General features: G+C 44.1%; 1 protein-coding gene and 1 long non-coding RNA gene across 2 annotated transcripts in view; one reads left to right on the forward strand and one right to left on the reverse strand.

Annotated features, from left to right (window-relative positions):
- LOC127055687 (uncharacterized) overlaps positions 1-4,383 on the reverse strand; it is a 35,137-nt gene extending 30,754 nt beyond the window's left edge. Inside the window, exon 1 of the long non-coding RNA XR_007775557.1 lies at positions 4,318-4,383. This is a non-coding gene — a long non-coding RNA (uncharacterized LOC127055687). The remainder of the gene's footprint in view (positions 1-4,317) is intronic.
- Positions 4,384-4,453: 70 nt separating this feature from the next.
- Positions 4,454-26,104, forward strand: MAT2B (methionine adenosyltransferase 2B). The gene is given in 8 exon segments (XM_050962765.1): positions 4,454-4,481; positions 4,484-4,665; positions 16,918-17,112; positions 18,088-18,202; positions 18,648-18,800; positions 20,420-20,613; positions 22,771-22,884; positions 24,472-26,104. Coding segments are annotated over 8 exon segments (1,152 nt in total). The 3' UTR covers positions 24,643-26,104.

A 26,104-nucleotide genomic window follows, 5' to 3' on the forward strand; every position in this document is an offset into this window, starting at 1 on the left:
CAATATCGATTAGTCCAGGACCTGAGGCAGGTTAATAAGTTGATAGAAGCCCCCTATCCAGTTGTCCCAAACCCCCATACTATTTTAAGCCAAGTCCCCAAGAGCCACGGGTGGTTCTCTGTAATAGATTTAAAAGATGCTTTCTTTTTCATACCTCTTGATCAGGAGTCTCAGAAACTGTTTGCCTTTGAATGGGAAGATCCAGATACCCATTACAAGGCTCAGTATCTTTGGACTGTTGTCCCCTAGGGACTGACTTGTGCCCCCGAGATTTTTGGCAGCCAACTAAAAAGAGACCTGGCTCCGTTCCTAGCTGCACATTTCTCATGTAACATAGTTCAGTACTGTGATGATTTACTCCTAAGTACTGAAACAGAGACTGCTTGTAAGGAATGTACAATAGAGCTCCTCAATTTTCTTGGAGCTCAGGGATATAAGGTTTCTAGAGAGAAAGCCCAATTGGTCAAATAATAGGTTACTTTTCTCGGATATCAGCTTCGTCAGGGACGTCGTAGCTTGGGTAAAGACAGAATCCAGGCGATACTTGAAAGCCCTCAACCCCGAAATCCCAGAGAGCTAAGGGCTTTCTTGGGACTGACCGGTTTTTGCCGGCTTTGGATCCCTGACTACGGCGGAAAGGCTAAACCACTATATGAGTCCCTCACTAAAGAGGGTCTGCTTAACTGGGAGTGGACTAAAGAAAAAGAAAAAGCATTTCAAGAGCTTAAAGAAGCCTTGGTTCAGCCTCCCGCACTGGCTCTCCCGGATCCCCGGAAGCCGTTCACTCTATACGTTCATGAGAGAAGGGGGGTGGCGTCCGGGGTTCTGTGCCAGAGGTCGGGACCGGCCTGGCAACCTGTGGGTTATTACTCCAAGGTATTGGACCCCGTCGCTAAGGGCTGGCCAGCTTGTCTCCGAGCTGTAGCTGCGACCGCTCTCCTTGTACAGGAGGCTGAAAAACTAACCCTGGGTGGGGATACTGAGGTTGTGGTACCCCATGGAATACCTCAGATATTGGGAACAGGAGCCGGGGAAAAACATTTAAACCCCAGCAGGCATACCAGATATGAGATAGGACTTTTGTTAGCTCCTAACCTAACTTTTAAAACAGTTAGTTCCCTCAATCCAGCTACTTTACTACCAAAGCCCCAAGTCCCTTATGGGGCTAGTCCCACCCATGATTGTATTGAAGTTTTACAACAAGAAACTAAACCTCGCTCTGATCTTTCAGATATACCCTGGCCCAACCCCGATGTTGAAATGTATGTAGATGGATCTAGTTATGTAGAGGACGGGAAGCGATTTACAGGAGCAGCCGTCATAGTTAAGGAGGGAGAAGTGTATAAGTTTCAGCTAAGCCCCAACCTATCTGCCCAGGCGGCGGAACTGGTGGCTCTTATTGAGGCGCTCCGAAGGGGAATTGGAAAGACTATTAATATATATACTGACAGTCGTTATGCATACATGGTGGTGCATGCCCATGGAACCTTATGGAAAGAAAGGGGTTCCATTACAGCCTCAGGCCAAAGAATAGCCCATGGGGCTCTTATTAAGACACTGCTTGAGGCCCTGATGCTTCCTCTCCGGGTCGCGGTAGTACACGTGCGTGCACATGGGAGGGCCCCACGTAAGGGTCTAAAACTTTCACCCTTCGAGCTGGTCTTTGGGTTCCCTCCCCGAGTACTCATCCCGGGATACCGAGAGGATATAAACTGGGAAGTGGGGAATGACTCTTTATGGAAACAGGTTTCTGCGCTGCAATCTGTTTTGTTACAGTTACATCGCTACGCGGCGCCTTTCCAGACCCTTCCCTTGGAACAACCGGTGCATTCTTTCCAGATCGGTGATCAGGTCCTTGTCAAAAAGTGGAAGCGTGATCCACTCACACCGCGGTGGGACGGTCCGTATACTGTATCGCTCATCAGCCAGGCCGCTGTTAAGGTCCTTGGGAGCGACAAGTGGACGCATCATTCCCGAGTAAAGCGGTTCCTGAGCCCTGATTCAGAGAACAGCCAAGCTGAAGAGGACATCAGCCCTCTGTCCCCTCCGGCTCCGGAAGCCCGGAGAGACACAGGCGAAGACTCTACCTGGGAGTACCAAGGATTGGAAGGACTAAAAGGACTGTTTAAAAGACAGAAACAATGAAACCATTCTTTGTATTTCTGGTCTGTATGTTTACTTATGCATATAATTGGGAAAATAGGTTTCTGCAACTAGGGGAACTAATAGCAGATTCTTTTAACCTTACTAATTGCTGGGTATGTGGCGGTCCAGGAGAATTAAATGAGTGGCCCTGGGTAGCTCAGCCGGTACAGCCTAAGTGGTGGCTAAGTAGTTTGAGCATAGTACATAAGGGAACGGGAAGGTGGACTGAAAACCAGGGCCCCTGGCGACTCTATTCTGCTGGAATCGGTGTCTTTTGCCTTAATCGAACAAGGCATGGGGGAAGATATATGGGGGAAAGCAAATGTGAATGGACCCTATCACTGGGTTTTGATTGCTGGGATCCCCACTGTCGCCCATATGACTGTTTAAAGTACCAAGGACGATGGAACCTTACCCATGTAAAGCTAACTAACAATAGCTGGGTAAAGTGTTCCTACTGGAATCACAGAGGTGATGGCTGTAAAGCAGTAGGATTAGATGGGTACTTCGATGCCCTCTTCCTAAGCTGCCAGCGAGACAACACCACTGACAAAAATCATGTGGTGCGGTGGTACCAATGGGCATGGCAACACCTTAATGGAACCCGAGTTACCCATTTTCGACAATTTTGGGCTAGTACCAATAACCCGAGATTTGGTTGTAACTGTGTATGGAAGGCAGGAGCTGGAGCATGGAAATGCAACTATTGTAACCCAAATGTAGACAACTTCCTAGGGGGACCTATAGAATCAGGCAACGCTCTCTATTACGAAGAGCCGGGCCCCGCTGATTCCCCTGAGACCTGGGATGGTCCCTTTGCTAACGGAACTTGGGCATTAAAAGGTCATTATTGGATCTGTGGCTCTTATGCTTATCGCAGATTGCCTCCAAACTGGTCGGGAATATGCTACATAGGATACATTAGGCCTTTGTTCTTTCTCTTACCTCAAGCCCAGGGAAACAAATTGGGAGTTAAGGTTTATGATGATATTGTACAAACCTGAAGGAACTGAGGCGCAAAGCCCATAAGCTCTTAAAATGTTTTTAAGGGGGGGGAAACTTGATAGAAAAGGCCTAAAAATCAACAGGCCCAGGCCTGTATCTTCCTCTCTTTCCCTGGCTTTAGCCCAAAGAGGGGCCTAGGGATTTGAATAACAAGCAAAACCTGGGAATCCAGGACAAGACATGTATCTAGTCTCATTTAACCATGTCAGCTATTTACTAATTAGTCCGCTTGGCACAAAAGTTTATGCAGCTGTTTTCTCATGTATCCTCAAAGATATGTAATACCAAAGGTCAAGGTATGTACCTTATACTCCCTTCAAAATGATAAATGTATCCGCAACAGATGTATCTTGTATCCCCTTCCCCAAAATAATCATGTATTCTGTGTGACCTGTTATCTATAGGTCAGTATAATGACGTTTACTAAAGTTGTTTGTTACTGATTATAAAAGGGACTCATGTCCCCCATGTAAGGTGTGCTCTTCTCTGGCATTAGTCGAGAAGAAACACCCGCTCAGCTGAACGAAAATAAAGGTGTGGTACCCGTCTTCTTGTTCTCCGTGCCTCCTTGGTGTAATTAGGTAAGCTCCAGGGGGAAACGGGCCCTGTTTGGCCAACATCCCCAGCCCCACCCCAGAGCCCACACCCCCAGCCGGAGCTGTCACTACTTCCCCCCATGCCCTGACCACCTGCCCCAGCCCTGATCTCCCTCATGCCCTCCAAACCCCTCAGTCCCAGCCCGGTGCACACTCCTGCACCCCAAACTCCTCATCTCCACCCCAGAGCCACCCCCACAGATGAAGCACTCAGGCCCTCCCACACCTCTGCCTCAGCCCACTGAAAAACGAGTGAGGTTGGGGCTGCCTCAGTTATCAGAGGGGGCTGAGCTCTGGCCCGGTGCTGGGGCCTGCCCAGGTCCAGGAACTGCCCTGTTGGCCCCGATGCCCGCAGCCCAGCAGATGGAGGGCTTGACCCGGGCCCCACCAGCACCCTCCCTGCCGCAGGGCCTTGTCTAGACCAGGGCGTAGCTACCACCAGCCAACTCAGTCTGAGCGAAGTGTGGCCTAGGCGGCACCAGCTGCAGCCCAGCCCAGCCCCCCGCTGTCACTGCACTCACACTGGGGAGCAGCGGGGCGGGGCGGGGCGGGGCTGGGCTGGTTCCCCTACCTGTCAAAACAAAGCGTAACAGGGCTTCTGCCCCTTTAAGAAGCGCAGCGTGGCGGGGAGGCCCCCTCCGGCCAATGGGTTCCTGACCATGCCCCGCGCGTGCGCCGGTTGAGAGCGGGGCCAATGAGCTGGCGGGATGGAGCCTCGCGCGCTTCACGTACACCCCGTCTCTCCCGGCGGAGGAACCAATCAGCTGCCGAGCTGAGCAGTGAGCTCGGAAGCGGTTGTCGGCCGCTCCCGGAGCGAGGGGATCAGTGGCGCAGCGGGAGGCCGAGGCCGGCGGGGATGGTTGGCCGGGAGAAGGAGCTCAAGATCCGCTTCGTGCCGGGGCAATGCGAGCTGGTGGAGGTGAGCGGGGCGCCTCGGCGGTCCGAGCGCTGGGGCGGGGTCCGGGCGCGTAGAGCGGCCGGGGGCCCTTAGGCCGGTTCCCGCGCCTCCCGGGGGCAGTGGTGGGGGAGGATCGGCCTGCCCCGTAACAGCCACTGGCGCGGGCTCTAGTCACCGACACCGACTCTCCAAACCCCTTCCCCGCGGGCAGTACCTGCGGCCTGTTTCTAGCTCCCCCCCCCATAGGCCTGCACCCCGTAGAGCCACTGCCTTGCGTCGGCGCCACATCGGGCAAGCTCCCGGCTGGCAGGGCCGCCCAGAGGATTCAGGGGGCCTGGGGATAAGCAATTTCAGGAGCCCGTTCCGTAAAAACAATTTGCAATACTATAGAATATTATATCTTGTGGGGGACCCTCTGCAGGGCCTGGGGCAAATTTCCCTACTTGCCACCCCGTCTGGGCGGCCCTGTGGGCTTCGTCGGGTGGCGCTGTCTGCTTTCACCCCTAGTAGCAGAGCTGGGGGAGCGGGACAACTTTTCTCCTGTAGCATGACTCTGAGTGGAGACCCGGCTCCCAAGTAGCCTGCTCATCAGCTGGCCTGCCCACCACAGCTCTCCAAGCCAGCTAGGGTCACCTAGCACCCCAAACAAGCAGCCCACTGCACAATGAATCCCATAGTTTTGAAATAAGTGTTCCTGCTGCCACATCTGATGTAGCCCTACACCAAACGTAGCCAGACGGTAATGCTCATCAGTACTGCATTATAAACATCACTGGACATAAAGAAGGAAAACAAATCTAATTAGATTTCTGGGCGGTAAGCGGTAGTTATTTATGAAACTGTTATCAGATCATCCTTCAGCTTCCTGTCCCAGGGGAGTAATCTCTTTCTGCATTATCTAAAAGTATGTATTCCATTTACTTGAATATAATGTTACGTTTAGTGGGATCCATTATTACCACTTCCGTTGTATATACTCTTTAATTTAATTTTAATAAATCAGGCTTGTGCCTCATCCAGATGTTTACCTCCGGGGGAACGATAGCACTCTTTTTGTGGTGGTCTAAGACTCCATCCTCCTCCTTTGAGCGATTGCTCATGTGTATTCCACAGTAGGTGTGTGTGCTTGCCACGTTTACCAATGCCGGAAGTTTTTCCCTTAGCAGTACCCGTAGGGGGGAGCACCGCTGTGACCCCTGGAGTGGCGCCTCTGTATCGCGATATAAGGGGAGCTGTGCACGCCTCCCCCTCCCTCCGCCCAGTTCCTTCTTGCTGCCAGTGAAGGTAGTCGGAGCTTTGCTCTCCTGCTTTGCTATAGCTCTCCTATTAACCTTAGTAGTACTCGTCTCCAGTAGTTGGATAACTTCTTTAGTTAGCTGCCTGGTGCGGGGCATGCCCCATACCCCAGGCTTCAAGTCGTGCGACTCCTGTTGCAGTTCTGTGCCAAGAAGTGACCCACACACTCAGTGTCTCCACTGCTTGGGCGAGACCCACATTACAGACCTCTGTAAAATCTGTAGTTTGTTCAAGCCCCGAACTAAACGAGAGAGGGATATCCGGCTCTAGGCCTTGCTAATGGAATCTGCGTTGGCTCTCTCCACCAGCCGGCACCGCTCACCCACTAAGAAGCAAGGAAAGAATCAACGGCACTGACAAAAGGACAGGGCTGAGGCCAGACCTGAGCTGGGCAGCCCACGATCCCCCTCGGGACCCAGACCTCTGACTCACGCTGAGCGGAGCCCGGTCCCGTCCGCGTGTGCCTGTCCTGCAGTGAGAATGCTGTCGACACCGAAGGCTGCATAGGCCGCGCGTGACATCCTCTCCCTTCCGGTGCTGGTTGCGCCGCTTCAGACAGGCACCTGGTCCTGAGGGAGGCTGTTGGGAGCACACCAGCCTCCCCGGCAAGACACAGTCTCTGCTCTGAGGACTGTGCGCGGCCCTGTTCAGCAAGGTCTTCACTTATCTTGAGTCAACCCTCCATTCTACTCAGATTGGCTGACTCGCCTGCATGGGAGTCTCAAGGGGCCTCTACACCCCACTGTGGGGGACAGGCATCGAGACAGGCGGCGTCAACGCTCCTCAAATTGTGGCTATGGGATCAGATCCCGACACCGTCATTACAGTCAGGTTTGAGTGCCCTCTCCACCAGACACCACTCTTGGAGCTCCCCTCAAGAGGCACCTAGGCATCATAGCTATGACCGCTGGGATGACTACGAGAGCAGCACCTCTGACAAGTACCGCTCCTCGTCATCGAGGTCCACTTCTCGAGGTCAGCTGTGACACAACCATAGACACTCCCGCCGCTCTTACGACACCATGTGGTCAACAGCGACCTCGACTTTGGCACCCAGCCACCCGTCCCCAAGCCGTACCACCGCTCGAGCAATTTGCACTGCCCGGTACCCAAGCCGGTCAGTGGCAAGGGGCACTGTGGCTGCAGTTGCCCACCCAGGCGAGACCCTGCTTGGTAGCCGGCGTGTCCCACACCCATTCGGTGTGCCCCCCCTGTCATAAACAGATAGCTAAGGGTTAATGTCTCTTTCACCTGAAGCACCTGACCAGAGGACCAATCAGAAAACCGGATTTTTTTCAACTCTGGGTGGAGGGAAGTTTGTGTCTGAGTCTTTTGTCTGTCTGCCTGCTTTCTCTGAACTTTGGAGAAGTAGTTTCTACTTTCTAGTCTTCTGTTTCTAAGAGTAAGGACAAAGAGATCAGATAGTAAGTTATATGGTTTCTTTTCTTTGGTATTTGCATGAATATAAGTGCTGGAGTGCTTTGATTTGTATTCCTTTTGAATAAGGCTGTTTATTCAATACTCTTTTAAGCAATCGACCCTGTATTTTATCACCTTAATACAGAGAGACCATTTGTATGTATTTTTCTTTCTTTTTTATATAAAGCTTTCTTTTAAGACCCGTTGAAGTTTTCTTTACTGGGAAATTTCAGGGAAATTGAGTCTGTACTCACCAGGGAATTGGTGGGAGGAAGAAATCAGGGGAGATCTGTGTGTTGGATTTGCTAGCCTGATTTTGCATTCCCTCTGGGGAAATAGGAAAGTGCTTTTGGTTTCCAGGACTGGGAACGGAGAGGGGGAGTCACTCTGTTTGGATTCACAGAGCTTGTGTCTGTGTATCTCTCCAGGAGCACCTGGAGGGGGGGAAGGGAAAAAGGATTATTTCCCTTAGTTGTGAGACTCAAGGGATTTGGGTCTTGGGGTCCCCAGGGAAGGTTTTTCAAGGGGACCAGAGTGCCCCAAAACACTCTAATTTTTTGGGTGGTGGCAGCAAGTACCAGGTCCAAGCTGGTAGCTAAGCTTGGAGGTTTTCATGCTAACCCCCATATTTTGGACGCTAAGGTCCAAATCTGGGACTAAGGTTATGATATGGTGTGCAGTGGTGGGATAGAATCCAGAAGCCAGTAGGAATATTATATTTTTCTTTTCTCTGCTAGGGACTTTTTAGCAGAGAGAGTTTGGTTTTAAAAGGGAACCAGAGAGAATTTTTTTTTCTCTGCTCTCTCTGGCAGTTTGTGGCTTGCATGTTAAGCAAGAAGCCATTACCAGACTGTTAAGGGTCTTTTGTCACACAATAGCACTCCCATTGAGAGTCATTACCAGCACTATATGCATGCAAATAAAGTGGTTTTTCTGGGTTCCTTTCATTGAACATTAGCTAGAGAGAGAAAGGGAAAAAAGCATTGTTGCTAGGCAGACTCCAGGAGGCAACAGAGCCTGCAGTTCAGAAGATAAACACCGGAGGGCACCCCAACACAAGAAAACAGGAATCATGACTTCTAAGGCAAAAATTGAGGCCGAAGAGCAATTCAAAGAAGCTGAACACAGGCGACAGATGGAGATGAAAGAAAGAGAAGAACAGATCAGAGAGGCAGCCTACCAAAGAGAACAGGCAGCCAAAGAGGCAGCACACAAAAGAAAACTAGAAGAAGAAGAGGTGGCCTACCGAAGGAAACAAGCAGAAGAAGAGTTGGCCCACCGCCGAGACATGGAAAAACAACAAAAAGAAATGGAAAAACAACAAAAAGAGAATGAAGAGAAGGAAAAACAGAGAAAACATGAACTGGAGTTGGCAAAAGCTGGGCTGCATGTGCCAGCCAACCCTAACAACCCGGCGCCAATTATTGCTCCACAGCACAGGAAATTTCCCACCTACAAGGCAGGTGATGACACCGAGGCCTTCTTGGAAAATTTTGAAAGAGCCTGTCTTGGGTACAACATCCCCGAAGACCAGTACATGGTAGAATTAAGGTCACAGCTCAGTGGACCTTTAGCAGAGGTGGCAGCTGAAATGCCTAAGCAGCAAATGAATGACTATAAACTTTTTCAAACCAAGACCAGATACAGAATGGGGATAAACCCAGATCATGCCCGTCGGTGCTTCAGAACCCAAAAGTGGAAACCAGAGGTGTCATTTCCCAAACACGCCTACTACATTGCAAAAAACTATGAGGCCTGGATAACAGGAAACAACGTTCAAACCTTGGAAGAACTGCACCTCCTCATCCAAATGGAGCAGTTCTTGGATGGTGTTCCTGAAGACATCACACGGTACATACAAGATGGAAAACCCAAAGATCTCGCTGAGGCGGGGGAGATTGGAGCCAAATGGATGGAACTGGCAGAAAGCAAGAAAGCTACTGTCAAGGGGAACGATTACCCCAGGTGGCACACAGACCATAAACCCTACAACCGAGGACAGCCAAAGACCCCACATACCACCCAAGTAAAGCCACAGACACCCTACCCTTCCACCTCACCAGTCTCCAGTAACTCACCTCGGCCCAGTGACCCATCAGATGGAAGATGCTTTAAGTGTAATGAACTGGGACATATCAAGGCCAACTGTCCAAAGAACACCATGCGAGTGCAATTCATTACACCACCATCACACCAAAGATCCCCAGGCCCAGATGCCTCTCAAATACCCTTGGAGCGAAGGGAAAATTTGAGAGTGGGCGGAAAGAAGGTTACTGCGTGGAGAGACACGGGGGCACAAGTGTCAGCTATCCACCAATCCTTCGTTGACCCCAAATTCATCAACCCAAAGGCCAAAGTTACAATTTACCCCTTCATGTCACAAGCTGTAGACTTGCCTACAGCTCAACTGCCTGTCCAGTACAAAGGCTGGTCAGGAATGTGGACTTTTGCAGTCTATGACAATTATCCTATCCCCATGCTACTGGGGGAAGACTTGGCCAACCAGGTGAGGCGGGCCAAGAGAGTGGGAATGGTTACACGTAGCCAAACCAGGCAAGCTTCCAGACCCATTCCTGTTCCTGAGCCATCCACAGAGGCCCAGACAGAAGTAGTGGACCCGGATTCCATGCCTACCACTGAAACAGCCACAGCATCTCCAGTCCCAGGCCCGGAACTGGAACAGCAACCAGCACCAGCAAGTGCAACCACATCTTCAAACTCAACGCCAGAGGGCGCCAGCGAGCCAGAACTGGCAGAAACAACAGACAGCCATACCCAAAAGGCTCAGCCAGAGCCTGAAATACCCTCAGGTGCACCAGCGGAGAGCGGTTCACCAGCAACGGAAACAACCCCATCACCTACATCGCTTCCAGAGGGACCAAGCCCAAGTCCACAGTCTGAGGAAGAACTGGTGACCCCAGCCTCAAGGGAACAGTTCCAGACTGAGCAGGAAGCGGATGACAGCCTTCAGAAAGCTTGGGCGGCGGCACGGAGCACCCCACCGCCTCTCAGCTCTTCTAATCGATCCCGGTTTGTTATAGACCAAGGACTTTTATACAAGGAAATTCTTTCTGGTGGACACCGGGAAGAATGGCAGCCGCAAAAACAGTTGGTGGTTCCAACTAAGTACCGGGGGAAGCTCTTAAGCTTAGCCCATGATCATCCCAGTGGCCATGCTGGGGTGAACAGAACCAAGGAGCGGTTGGGGAAGTCCTTCCACTGGGAGGGGATGGGCAAGGACGTTGCCAAGTATGTCCGGTCTTGTGAGGTATGCCAAAGAGTGGGAAAGCCTCAAGACCAGGTCAAGGCCCCTCTCCAGCCACTCCCCATAATTGAGGTCCCATTTCAGCGAGTAGCTGTGGATATTCTGGGCCCTTTCCCAAAAAAGACGCCCAGAGGAAAGCAGTACGTACTGACTTTAGTGGACTTTGCTACCCGATGGCCAGAAGCAGTAGCTCTAGGCAACACCAGGGCTAACACTGTGTGCCTGGCCTTAACAGACGTCTTTGCCCAGGGTAGGTTGGCCCTCCGACATCCTTACAGATTCAGGGTCTAATTTCCTGGCAGGGACCATGGAAAAACTGTGGGAAACTCATGGGGTGAATCACTTGGTTGCCACCCCGTACCACCATCAAACCAATGGCCTGGTGGAAAGGTTCAATGGAACTTTGGGGGCCATGATACGAAAATTCATCAACGAATTCTCCAATAATTGGGACCTAGTGTTGCAGCAGTTGCTGTTTGCCTTCAGGGCTGTACCACATCCCAGTTTAGGGTTTTCACCGTTTGAACTTGTGTATGGTCACAAGGTTAAGGGGCCATTACAGTTGGTGAAGCAGCAATGGGAGGGGTTTACGCCTTCTCCAGGAACTAACATTCTGGACTTTGTAAGCAACCTACAAAGCACCCTCCGACACTCTTTAGCCCTTGCTAGAGAGAACCTAAAGGATGCTCAAGAAGAGCAAAAGGCCTGGTATGACAGACATGCCAGAGAACGTTCCTTCAAGGTAGGAGACCAGGTTATGGTCTTGAAGGCGCAACAGGCCCATAAGATGGAAGCATCATGGGAAGGGCCATTCACGGTCCAAGAGCGCCTGGGAGCTGTAAACTACCTCATAGCATTTCCCAATTCCTCACTAAAGCCTAAAGTGTACCATGTTAATTCTCTCAAGCCTTTCTATTCCAGAGACTTACAGGTTTGTCAGTTTACAGTCCAGGGAGATGATGCTGAGTGGCCTGACGGTGTCTACTACGACGGGAAAAAAGACGGTGGCGTGGAAGAGGTGAACCTCTCAACCACCCTGGAACGTCTGCAGCGGCGACAAATCAAGGAGCTGTGCACTAGCTTCGCCCCATTGTTCTCAGCCACCCCAGGACGGACTGAACGGGCATACCACTCCATTGATACAGGTAATGCTCACCCAATCAGAACCCCACCCTACCGAGTGTCTCCTCATGCCCAAGCTGCTTTAGAACGGGAGATCCAGAACATGCTACAGATGGGTATAATCCGCTCATCTACCAGTGCATGGGCATCTCCAGTGGTTCTGGTACCCAAACCAGATGGGGAAATACGCTTTTGCGTGGACTACCGTAAGCTAAATGCGGTAACTCGTCCGGATAACTATCCAATGCCACGCACTGATGAGCTATTGGAGAAGTTGGGACGTGCCCAGTTCATCTCTACAATAGACTTAACCAAGGGGTACTGGCAAGTACCGCTAGATGAACCTGCCAAGGAGAGGTCAGCATTCGTCACCCATGCGGGGGTGTATGAATTCAATGTCCTTCCTTTCGGCCTTCGAAATGCACCCGCCACCTTCCAGAGGCTGGTAGATGGCCTACTAGCTGGACTGGGAGAATTTGCAGTTGCCTACCTCGATGATGTGGCCATTTTTTCAGACTCCTGGCCCGAACACCTACTACACCTGGAAAAGGTCTTTGAGTGCATCAGGCAGGCCGGACTAACTGTTAAGGCCAAAAAGTGTCAAATAGGCCAAAACAGAGTGACTTACCTGGGGCACCAGGTGGGTCGAGGAACCATAAACCCCCTACAGGCCAAGGTGGATGCTATCCAAAAGTGGCCTGTCCCAAAGTCAAAGAAGCAGGTCCAATCCTTCTTAGGCTTGGCCGGATACTACAGGCGATTTGTACCACACTACAGCCAAATCGCTGCCCCATTGACCGACCTGACCAAAAAGACCCAGCCAAATGCCGTTAAGTGGACTGATGAGTGTCAAAAGGCCTTTACCCAGCTTAAGGCGATGCTCATGTCTGACCCTGTGCTCAGGGCCCCGGACTTTGACAAGCCATTCCTAGTAACCACAGATGCATCTGAGCGTGGTATAGGAGCAGTGCTCATGCAGGAAGCAACAGATCACAACTTCCATCCTGTCGTGTTTCTCAGTAAGAAACTGTCTGAGAGGGAAAGTCACTGGTCAGTCAGTGAAAAGGAATGCTATGCCATTGTGTACGCCCTGGAAAAGCTACGCCCATATGTTTGGGGACGGCGGTTCCAACTACAAACTGACCATGCTGCACTAAAGTGGCTTCATACTGCCAAGGGGAACAACAAGAAACTTCTTCGTTGGAGTTTAGCTCTCCAAGATTTTGATTTTGAAATTCAACACATCACAGGAGCTTCTAATAAAGTTGCTGATGCACTCTCCCGTGAGAGTTTCCCAGAATTCAGTAGTTAAAAAGTGTTCTTAAAATGTAGAAGTCTGTTAGTTATATACTTAGTAGTATATGTATAGGTGCATGTGTTGTAGTAATCTGTTTATTTTAAAGTTCTAGAAGGAAATCGCCGCCAGTGAGCTTCCCCACTGTCTGCAATTTGGGGGGCGTGTCATAAACAGATAGCTAAGGGTTAATGTCTCTTTCACCTGAAGCACCTGACCAGAGGATACCCCCCCACCCCCCCGGGACAGAGTCAAAAGTCGACGGGTATCGAGGAGGCGATACCGGGCCCGGATTCGGTCTCGGGGATCAAACCACTGGCAACTCCCAACGCCCTGGGAGCTGGACTGGCCCCCTCACTGGTGCCAGAGGAGACCATAGCAGCCCCCTCTACCCTTTCTACAGGAGGACTTTAAGGTGCATGAAGAGCTCCTCAAGCAGGTGGCCTCAAACCTCCCACTCCAGGCTGAGGAGATGGAGGACCCTTAGCAGAGGTGGCGGCTGAAATGCCTAGGGAACACATGTACAATTATGAACTTTTTAAAAACAAGGCCAGAATCAGAATGAGGCTAACGCTCGAGCATGCCCGTCAGCAGTTCCAAGCCCTAAGGTGGAAACCAAATGTGTCATTTATCCGACATGCCTACCACATTGGAAAGAATTGGGATGCCTGGATATCAGGAACAAGTGTTAAATCTCTGGAAGATCTGTCTTTCCTAATGCAAACGGAGCAGTTCTTAGAGGGTGTTCCTGAGGAAATAGAAAGGTACATACTAGATGGGAAGCCCAAAACTGTAACCGAGGTGGGGAGATTGGAGCCAAGTGAGTGGAAGTGGCAGAAAAGAGAAAAACTTCTGGGAGACAGTATACAAGCTGATCTCACAGACAACAGATTTAAAACACAGGATGTTCCCCTGGGCAAAAGCCTTAATACATACAAGAATACTGAATTTGATTACTCCCTAAATTGCACAAAGACAAGTGACAAAAGAAAATAAGCATAAACCTATTTATTTCTTTCTAAAACTTACTACTCTGATAAGAGGCTGGTTCCTTGATCTTTTTCACTCTGGCTGAAACTGAAACTGACTCTAAACAAAGGAAGCTTTCCCCCCTTCCTTTTGAAACATGTGGTTCCCCCATTTGTCCCTCTGGTCAGGTGTCAGGCTAGGTGAACTTCTTAACCCTTTACAGGTAAAAGAGGCATTAACCCTTAACTATCTGTTTATGACATCATGCATGGTACAGCCCAAAACTGCATTAGTTGCCAATTACTGTGTGTTGTCATCACTAAATTTATATTAACATTGAAATTTAAAGGATTTTAACTGCTGGACTGCATCATTGTTGTGTCATGCTGTCAAGTTCATATCTCCTAATGTAGTCTAGATTTCATCTAAAATATTTTTATAACAGGTTTCAAGGTGAAAGCTTGAAACTTTCCACCTCGTTTGAAAACTCATACTCTTAAATTACATTCAAATAGTGTCTACAGAGGAATGTTGTCTTTTAAAATATTCTGTTTCTCAGCTTTTGGTGTCATTGCATATTCATTCTTTTCTTTTTATCTGAAAGAGAGATCTCTGATTAAAGTTCTTTTGATCGTATTTCAGACTTTACTGTTAAATAACTCAGGTTAACATCTTAGTTTGTGCTTCAAAACTTCCTTTGCCTCTATCCTCAATGAACACTGAACTTCTAGAACAGTGAGACATATATCTGTACAGCGCTTTATTCTACCACTCAAATAGTGGGTACAGTTACAAATTAGCTGGTAATGGAACTTTTATATTCAGAGTTGGAAGTGTTCAAATGCAAGTGACTGCTTCTCAATTATAGAACGCCTGGAAATCCTGGCAGCAGTGAGGCTTCCTTGAACAGTAACTTGAATCTGTCAATTTGATAAAACTTGTGTGCAATGGAATGACACTCAAAACATTACAGGCTACTCCTTTATGTTGCTTTATACAATTTAAGTTAAAAATATAGAAAGAAATCTTATCGGAAACCTTCATAGCCATAACTTGCTTTTTGGATGTATTCTCTAATCAGGCAGGGCTACAGTAAAACTCAGGCTGACATTCAGCAGTCATATCACAGTTTTAATATTAAAGTAAAAATATCTACCCTCTTGTAATTTGATATAAAATGGGAATGGTAATTTTAACAAGCTCAAAAAAGAGCTAACAGACCTGTGCAGCTTGAGTTACCTGGGCACAGTAGTTGCCAAACATAACTTGAATATATAATATTCCTCCCTGCCCCTTTAGCTAGAGAAATGCAGAAGCAAACAGGAATCTTTTCTTGCAGAAAGTGGAATATGGAGCAAAACCAGGAGTTAGGATTTAAGCTTCCATATCTTCTGATTTTAAAGGAAAATCTTCTGAATGTGTTCAGATAGAGTGTTGTCATTCTGAGTCTGCAGAAAGACTGCTCCAGTACCTCTGTAGCTGATTTCCCAAGGAACCTTAAAATTGACAAGACTTGTTACTTCCATTGGTTCTGTTCACCCTGTCAGTGCTGCTGCTGACACACAAAACCATGAACACCACAGAGACAGCCACTGGATCTGCTTGCAGAGCAAACGTTGCTTCAGGGAGGCATTCGGTAAAGAATCAATGTAATGCTTATTGTGGGTGGGTTACGTATAGAGGTTGGGAAATCTGATCTATTTCATACTTAAAATAAATTTGTTCTGAAACTATGGCAGATGTCTGCTATCTGCTGGCAAGCTGAAAAGACCCATGATTGTTTATCCAAGTCTGTTTGAAATGGTTTCCTGGTCGTAAACTTGCTTACTCATTTGTGCTATCTGTGCAAGGTAGAGTAACCGAATACAAATTGCATCTACTTAAACTGTTAAAGCTTATCACTTTGCTTAGATTTCATCTGACGTGTTCTCTGTTTCTAGTGAAAATTTAAATAAGCATCCAATTTTTGACTTGTAAATTCAGAATGATTCTCTAAAACATCATCCAGTTATCTGCCTAAATTTAAGTATACCATATTTTTCCTTATAATTATAGGGGAAGCAGCTCACAACCCCTATATTGAGGTTATTAGTCAGTTTTCGTTATTAAAGATTCTTGCACTCTCCATTTTGTATGTAATTTATGTAAGTTTATCTGTAGGTAATCTTGTTTAAGCACTGAAGTATGCTTTAGTATACCACATGGGCATTTGGAGCAGGTTGTATAATCAGAGCATTTTTCTGATGCATCTTGTTCAACAAACATGAATTGTATGAGTATTTTATTTATTATTTGCCTGAAATGTTCAATTTACATCTCAATTCTGCAGTGAGCGCCTCGTGGGAATACCTCTGCAGAATTCTTTTGTAGTGAGGAGGACTTTTCCTGGATACAGAAGCTGCCCAGAAGGAGCTTGTTGCAGGATTAGTTCACTACTTTTTCAACAAAACATTCAGAGCCAGATCTTCAGAAGCACGCATCACCCAGCAGTTCCTATTCTGCAGTGGAGCTACTGAATTATGAGCTCCCTTAAATATCTGACCCTTTGTTTTTGATATTTTTTCATTCTTTCATTCACATCTACTGACATAAATAAGTTTCTGAATGAAGCTTTGCAGTTCAGATCTCAGAACTAACACACGCATGTGTATCTATATTCGCTGCTGTAACATTATCCTATGCTTTCAAGTATTTACATTTTACAAAGCTTTATAGGGCTCCATGTATCACTTAATCATGACGTTTTTGAAAACAGTGAAGAAAGCAAACCTGAATGTTTTTCAAGAATAATATGATCGCACTCATTCGCGCTGATTATGGTTGCATCCAAATAATAAAACATTAACTGAGACATTAAGTATAATGGAAATAAATACAAATGTGTGTTCTTTCCCCTCACCCCCCCCAGGAAGATGTTGATATTCCCAGTAGACGTGTTCTGATTACAGGAGCTACTGGACTTCTTGGGAGAGCCGTGTACAAAGAATTTAATGAAAACAGTTGGCATGCAGTTGGCTGTGGATACAGTAGAGCTCGACCCAGATTTGAACGGGTTAATCTTCTGAATTCCGTTGAGGTTCATGACATTATCCAGGATTTTCAGGTAAGATTAGCGGAAGGCAAGAAGAAGCAGGCAACTTGCCATATTGCACTGGAGACTATATGTATCCTTCATTAAACAAATCAGTTTAAGGTGCCGTACACCAGTTAGCTCGTATGATCCCAGCAGCACTCCAAAATCCTCTGAGGTATTAGTTTGGAAGAAGATGGCAGTTTTGTTGTTCCCCTAATTTGTACAGTGACTACTCTGTGTTTGCGTAATATCCCTAGATACAAAAATCAACAGCAAGTCAGTGTAAACACACACATTTTGTAGTTAAATAAAAAGCTGTTGCAGTTCTGTAATGATTTGTATGGAGACGCTGCAATGTAACAATAAGGTTTCATTGCACTAAAGATACAGAATAATTATTTGTATGCCTTGTTTCTCTTGTGGCAGAAATCTGCTTGTAACAGTCAATTCTATATTTCACAAGCTTCCAAGCCGTTTCACAGCTTCCAGGGAATAGCTTTTTAAAATGCTTATTCTAGAATAAATAGGGACCTAGTCTAGAAAAGAGTTATAAAGCTCTTGTGCCTGGTCTACACCTGCCAAACAAATCATTTATGGACTCTGCATTAATGTCATTTAAATCTAATTTGGTTAGCATTGTTTAATTACCATTCTGGATGATTGGGTATTGAGTCTAACCCATATCATCTTTAACACTCAGATGAGAACAAAACTCCATACGGTAAGACAGATATTATTGACTGTCATGACTTCAAAATTACTGAATGAGATCCTTAGATATTTATTGTAAAATCTTAAGACAGCTTTATTCTACTGCATTTCCAAAGGAAAGAAAGCTCTTTGAGATTTCACAATAAATGATGATTGTTGTGGAGCAGGGCCGCATTTAAATTATAATACTATTTAGTTTCTCTATAGATGACAGGCCTGGTTTCTAGGTTAAGGGCACAATTGTTTTTTTTTTTTAATTTTATTCCTCATTAAAATTGAGTCTTTAATTTTCAGCCTCATGTTATAGTGCATTGTGCTGCTGAGAGAAGACCAGATGTTGTAGAAAGTCAAGCAGATGCTGTTTCTCAGCTCAATGTGACTGCTTCAGGAAACTTAGCAAAAGAAGCAGGTAAAGAGACAATGAGATGGATTCTTTCTTTTTTTTTTTTTTTTTTTTTTTTTTTTTTTTTTGGCCAGGCTACTGCATTAATTTATACAGTGGTATAAGTATGCATAACACTTCACACTTAAACAGCCAAGATCCATCATTACCTCAACAAGCTTTCTATCTAGCTTATTTAGGTGAAGACAACACATGTATATGTGAAGGATTAGCAAGGTGACAAAGTGAGGGAATGAAGGGGTGAGAAGGCAAGGGGGATAGTATTGAATCTAGAACATGCATTTTTTTTTCCATCCATGACTAGTTTCGTACTGCAAGTATGAATTATAGTGAATTTGAATTAAACAGAGCACTAATGTCTTTAGGTGCAATGAATAGCAATTTCCCCCTTTATCTCTCATAGTACGTTCTTTTTTCTTTCTTTTCCCTACACACACGCCTTTTATCTTAGCTGGAGTTGGAGCATTTCTGATCTACATTAGTACAGACTATGTGTTTGATGGAACAAATCCTCCTTATAAAGAGAATGATGTACCAAATCCCCTAAATCTTTATGGTAAAACTAAATTAGAAGGAGAAAAGGCAGTCCTTGAAAATAATGAAGGTAAGAATACAATTTAAATATGATTGAAGTTTTTTTTCTTCTCACTTTGTTACAGATGAGCTAATAGGTCATATATTAAATATTAAATATTAAACAGATGAGCTAATAGGTTTATATTAAATTAATAAAAACATAGTCTAGATTTGAAAAAGACCTACTAGAACATCTAATCTAACTTCCTGTCCCTATGGGATTGTTTCCTCTTTCCTACCAGTGGAATCTAATTTTCTTTGCTGATGTTCCTGAACACAGTAGCTGCCTTTGTATTATTTCTATCCTAATAGTGTATGCAAAACCTCCCAATTTAGTATCATCTCTGAATTTTACTAAGATGCTGTTTGCTCCCTCTTCTGGAATGGTAATGAAGGTAAGACTTGGCCCAACACTTGACACCTTCCCCCAACTCAGTACTTTGCTGTGTTTCATAACCCTTTGGTTATGGTCTTTCATTCAGTAATCAGACTATGGCTGTATTCCTATGTAAGCAGAGTTAAGTTCATTTTGAGTAAGATATCATAATATACCAAATCAACCGTTTTACTAAAATCCAAATAGTACATGGATCACTCTTTCAACTATGAAGTTTGTAATTCTATAATAAAAGAAACCAATCAAGTTTGTGTTGCAAGATCTTTATATGTTTGTATTGTGAATACTTCTGTTTACAATTAGGTTTTTAGTGGTTTATCTTGTGAGATAGATATATTTTTTTTTTTTTGTTTGAAGCAGTGAGAGATCACTTTACTTCCTTTAAAAAAAAAAAAAAAAAACCCCCAACAATCCAAAATGGTTCTCTGTTCGTTTTTCGCTGTCTCAGTTTTGCTAACCTTTCAAAACTGTTAGTGTCAAAGCAAATAATAATTCCCTTGCTACCTTAGGGAGTATATCATCCAGACAGCAGTCTTGTATATAGTCACGCTTTGCAAGTGTTCGTTAATGAAAAATCTCAATCTCAGCAATTTATATGTTGTTCTTCACTTCCTAATTGCTTAAATTTACATATTTTCTTTTATGATGATTTTTTTTTTTAAAAAAGGAGCCACTTGAGTTAATTTAATTCCCTCTGTTTACTAATTTCTCACTTGCTCTGTAATATTGTCCCCTGTCCTCTCCTACCCCCCTGCCCCCCCCGCCATGGTTCCCATGTGAGATGCCTTTTTTTCCTCTCATTCGTTTTATATTGTTCTTATCTTTTCTCTGCAAGTCTTGGGTATTCACCTTTAAGTGCCTTTCCCTGTCCATTGACTGTACAGATCATTGGCATTATAAACACTTTGAATAAAAGTATTAGCTATATAAATGTGTGCTTTATACAAAGAGGAATAGATGTCTTTTGGTGTAATCTTAGCAACTCTAATTTACTATATATAAATGTTCTCAGTTCTATATGAAATTTGAACACTTCATATTGACTAAAAATGAGATGACAGCAGATCACAGTTAATACTGGTTTTCTTTTAGGAGTGTGAATATATGTAATGTTTACCAAATGTCTAAAACAATTTTTATTCACATTGTGTAATTCTGAAATTCTCTTAGGGTTATTCTCAAGGGTTCATTAGGTCATAGCTATTCATAGTTTCCTTTTAATGCTTTTAAAAGAATATTTTACCTCTTAGGTGCTGCAGTGCTCAGAATTCCTATCTTATATGGGGAAGTAGAAAATCTGGAAGAGAGTGCTGTGACTGTTATGTTTGATAAAGTGCAGTTCAGTAACAAATCAGCCAATATGGACCATTGGCAACAGAGGTTTCCCACCAACATCAATGATGTGGCCAGTGTTTGCCGGCAGCTATCAGAGAAGAGAATGTTGGTGAGAATTTTTGTTTTTTAATTTTCCCCTCCCTGCTGTGGTACAGTTGAGTACTAAATCAAATCCAGGGTTCTGGTTCTAATTTTCAGAGCTTTGACCTGAGCCTCTGCTACTTCAATAACTCTGTCCATGACCCTCCATGAGTGTTGTGCTACTTGGGAAATAATGGAATTGTAAGTTGCAAGGATGAGAGTGGGAGAGCAGGACCCAGAGCTTTCTTAGCTGTTTGCACACAAGAAATTATAATGACCATGAATCTTGCTGTCTCTAGGACTAAAAATGCAAGTAATCAGTTCATCACTGTAGTATTTCTACAATAAATTGTACAAAAAAACCCAAAGGGTAGAAAATTTAAGATCAACATTGATTAGACTTCATGGTGGACACAGTTCTTTAAGATGCTCATGCAGTGGGGCTGAGTGTGGCATAAAAAATATTTGATGGAGCTGCAGAGAGACAGAATGGGGTGAATATTGATAGAGAGGTCAGGGTTTCAGAGAAACTGTAAATGCTCCAATTTTTCTGAAATGGAGAATGAGCTCTCTTACCATCTTGTACCTTCTTATACGATCCTTATTAAGCTGCTACTACAGAGCTCTTCCAGTTGAGCTGTCAGAGTAAGACCATGGAGGAGGTATTCATATATGCAGATAACCCTGGTAATAACATTTAACTGCTGTAGACAGACTCCAACTGAGAAGGTAAGAAGGCCAAAGAGAAGCCTGGGGAAGCACTCCCCTGTAACAAGTTTCAAACATAGAATCATAGAATATTAGGGTTGGAAAGGACCTCAGGAGGTCATCTAGTCCAACCCCCTGCTTAAAGCAGGACCAATCCCCATTTTTTGCCCCAGATCCCTAAATGGCCCCCTGAAGGATTGAACTCACAACCCTGGGTTTAGCAGGCCAATGCTTAAACCACTGAGCTATCATTTCCCCCCCCCCCCCCGTCCTGGAGTCCATTTTGGGGCTCAAAATTCAGGAAGCATTAACTGAATTTTCTCTAATGATCCCAATTTCAAACAAACAGTTCTGGAGAAATAAGGGCTTAGAGGGCTTGCCAGCAGGCAGTAACTTCCCAGTTTAAGAGAGAGCAGCCCAGAATCTTTATGCAGATTGTGCACTTCAGAGTTGTGCAGGCACGTTCAGTTAATCTGTCCATTGTGTGCACTTCTAGACTGTCCATATTCAATGGACGGTTTTCAAACTCTCATAGTTCTGCAAGATCAAAATAAGTTGTTCCCCCCCCCCCCCAAACCTGGCAGAAGTACAGCTCTCCAGAGAGCTACTTACATGTCCAAGAGCCATCTTTCAACCTTTAGCTATTTCTAACTATCCCAGTCCCATCACTCTTCTAAAAACTGCAGTTAGAATTTTTTTAAATGGTAAATGTATTTTTTCCAATTTAACTCAAAACTGGCAGGCATAATTTCCGCCAAAAAAACTATTGATAGGACCTATGCATGGAAAAATTCGTGTTGAAGTGCAAAATTGTAACCTTTTTGAGCAAGCTGCAAACGTGGAAACGCTAAACTGAAATTATCTGTCTTTCAATATTAGCTTTGGCAGTCACTACCCAAAAATCGCTGTGTGTGAAATGACAAGTAAATTGGCTCAAAGTGTGGTATACTGCACAGCCAGCCATATTATGTGGACAGGATTGGACTTGTCAATATCTATATATATAAAAAGTTATGCCGTCGTTCAGTCTGAGTACTTCTACATCGCCTCATTTGATGTGAGGGAGAAGAGAATTCATGGTCTGTCACACTTGCATTATTTGAATTTTGATAAATGATTGGCTTAGAATGGATTTTTCTATACATTTAACCTTTTCTGTCATGTGTCATCTTTAAGAGTGCATTCAGTTCACGCACAGTTGAGTCAAGCGTATTCAGCATCTCTGAAAAGTCAGGGCAAATATGTGTGGTATCAGGACTGTGCCAGCCCCACTTATAGCTTTATATGGGCTACATTTTTCACATCCCAAACATATGCTCAATCTCTACTCTGGAAATATATATTCTTTCCAGAAGTATTTAAATTAATTATTAACTTGTTTTTCAGGATGGCATCGTCTTGGTTGAATGTCAGCCTGTATAATCTATTTCTGTAAAAGAGCCAGCCTGACCCTTCATCTGTGCTTGTTTCTGTCTAGGATCCATCAATAAAAGGAACATTCCACTGGTCTGGTAATGAACAGATGACCAAGTATGAAATGGCCTGTGCTATAGCAGATGCTTTCAACCTTCCCAGCAGCCACTTGAGACCAGTAAGTAATGTTGAGGCTATACAAAAGTATAGAAATTTCTGAATGCTTTCATTTGAGCCACTTTCTTGCACTGAAAATACAAGTGAGCCGCTTCTCCTGATAGCATGAACAATTACATCTTAGTATTGCAATAGGAAGAGTCCCAAAAGTCCTCAGTATAGTATGATGTATTGCCAACAACATTGTCAAATATCTTCTACTGCAAGGAAATGACAACTGCTAGGTTAACTGGATTCTGATTTCCTATAACGGCTGTATTGTTTCAATCAGAAATCAACTTACCCATAAGTACAGTACATTCTTATAGAAATGTGCAAGTCTAGTGTGTAAAGTACTTCTAGGATACAGCTGGCTAAAGCAGAATCTTTTGATATTTTTAAAATGAATAATAGCCAACTACTTAATTAGCGGTCATAGATTTAATTTAGCATACCTTAGTTTTGCAGACTACTTTTTGTAAACTGAGCAATTTCTCTTAGTAATCAATAAAGTTGTAACTAATTTTTCCTCTTAGTCTTCCTTTAATGAAAAAATCTATCTTCAAATTAAGATACAGTAAATTTTGTAGTCTCCTTTGTATTGTCATAATGTTTGTTACTATTACTGCTTTTCAAATTCCATTCTTTGAATAGGTCTTCATTGTTGAGAAATATCCATGGATATTTAGAATGGTGGATTTAAAAAATGTATAACCTCTAAGTTTATGTAAATTTAAACTAAACAGGAAGAAATTTGAGGAAAAAGGGCAATTTGAAAATGCTTAGCACCTCAGGATCAGACTTGCTTAAAAAAAATCTACTACACATGTTAGTAGTGAGATGCTGTTAACTTCTAGGGTTTATATTTAAAGGTAAAGTGAGACTTATTAGCTCACAAGTTCAGGGATTCTTAAGTACTAAAGTTAGTACTAAAATGTGACATGGAAGAAAGACACCTTACACTCAAAAAATGAGGTTGGTCTGAGATCATATATTTAACAACCTTTACTGTTGGTGGCAGAAGCAGGTCTCTAAAGCATTTTTCATCCCACGAACATGCACTTCTCATCCGTTATCCATATCTGCTCATTTCCTGGCTGTTGTCAGGGGAGTGGGGATAAGATATGGAAGAGAGGAGACAATGATGTGAAAAAACATTAAATGGCTCATTCTTTACCAGTTCAGACAGATCTGATGCATTTTGTAGCTGTCTAACTGAAGGGGAACTCTTCCACTTGTCATAAAAAAGATTCACACAAGGAGTACAAGTAAAATGGGATTTTCTGTAGGGTGGTTAATACGCACCATCCTTAAATGCTCTGCAAAATGAAAAAATTGTCTCCTGGGCCTTTCATTGTTCAAAAATTTTAGGTAAGTGAGAAAATGGATTTCAACTTAACTTTAATTTGAGATGAGGTCTGAGATGGAGAGAAAGGAAGGGCATTTCAGGTGGCAGGAACTCCTTATGTAGGCTCTCTCCTGAAGGGAACAAACATATTGAAAGCAACAAATGATAGCATACACTCATTCTTATTTAGAAGCCTCCATTCTTAACTGTATATACTGTTTTTCTTTTTTTTTCTTTTTTTTTTTTTTTTCTTTTTTTAAGATTACTGATAGCCCAGTAGTGGGTGCTCTTCGTCCGAGGAATGCTCAGCTTGACTGCTCCAAGCTAGAGATGCTGGGAATAGGACAACGAACACCGTTTCAAGTTGGGATCAGAGAATCACTTTGGCCTTTCCTTGTTGACAAGAGATGGAGACAGACTGTCTTCCATTAATTTGTAAACTTTTTAATGAAAGTATGGTATGTGGCACTTTTTTTTAAAAAAAAAAAGAAAAAAATAGTTTTGTATGAGTGTTCTTAAAAATTGTGACACTTATGAGCTTTCATCGAATCAGGTAAAAATATGGTCTTGCACTAGTGAAATTGTTAGCCTAAAAAGCTCAGTGGCAAAAAATGAACCTTGTTTAAAGTGTTTTGTTTTTCCTTCTATTTGTAATAGTCTAACCGAATATCTGATCATAGTGAATTATGGTTCTTAGTCTTCAGTAACATTTGATGCTAAGTGTGAAACAGGCCAGCTGGAGACTTCCTGTTGGCTGGAATATACTGTTGATGCTTAGGGTCTTTGCTATATGTACAGTATCTCCTTTGAAGGACCTGGCCAGTTTCTTTATCACCAAAAAAGATTCCACTTTTTTTTTTTTAATTTTAAAGTTATTGTACTAATGTGGGTTAAAGCAAGAATCATTGAAGTTTAATGTTCATTTGCTTTGAGCTTGGATCAAAATGTTTAAAAGAATGTGAAACTTTATTTTTGCAATTACTGAGTGTAGTTTTTATGCTTGAGATATATTTTCATAATGTTACATATCTTGGAACTCCTGCAGCTTCATATATTTGTTCATTGTATGCATTTGTCTCTTTTTAAAGGTGACCTGCCAAGTGTAGGGAGGAGAAGAGGGGAGGGAAATGGGCTTGGGCCCTCCTTTGCTTTGTGTAAAGGCTTGAAGTGTATATTCGTTTTCCTGTTCATTTGTTATACTAGAAACTCAGATCCTATGTAGGCGGGAACACTGTGTGATAGGCGAAGTAGTAAAACAAGGGCATCAAAAAGAGTAAAAGTGAAAGCTGCACAATTGAAGGGAAGAAAGTCAAGAACTTGACTACAACAATGTAGTTTCCCCTGTGATAACTCCTGATATAGGCACATACACTGATGCAGAAAGTGTCTTACAGGTGTAATGCCTACATTAAGGGTTTGTCAGTAACTATAACAGTGTAAGCTCCCTAACGCAAACAAGTCTCAGACTATTCAAAACTTTGTTCTTAACACCTATTTGAATTCAGTGCCCAATTAACATTTCTGAGAATTGATGCATGCTAATGTCCTTGTTTAAAGATCCAAACTATCAGTAAGATCCTGATGCTTACAATATTCCTTTTCTGAGATCTTCCAGGGAGACCACAGAAAACTGGATTTGATATTCTAGATTTGAGGCAAAAATAAATAGAAAAAACCTGGAAACCCTTCAGCCCTTTATGGATCAAAAAGGCTGAAGATCACCAGTTTGAAAAATCTTTTACAGGCCAACTTTAAAATCAGTGCCTCTAATTCCTTCTCTGACATATGAGTTACAAGTTTATGATAAACTTGTTTGTTTTAGTCTAAAGTCCTGATATGCACACAGTAAGTTATATCTTGAAAATGACAATAAATATATGTTGCTGGCACATCA

The sequence above is a fragment of the Gopherus flavomarginatus genome, chromosome 7, assembly GCF_025201925.1.
Source record: "Gopherus flavomarginatus isolate rGopFla2 chromosome 7, rGopFla2.mat.asm, whole genome shotgun sequence".
NCBI lineage: Eukaryota > Metazoa > Chordata > Testudines > Testudinidae > Gopherus > Gopherus flavomarginatus.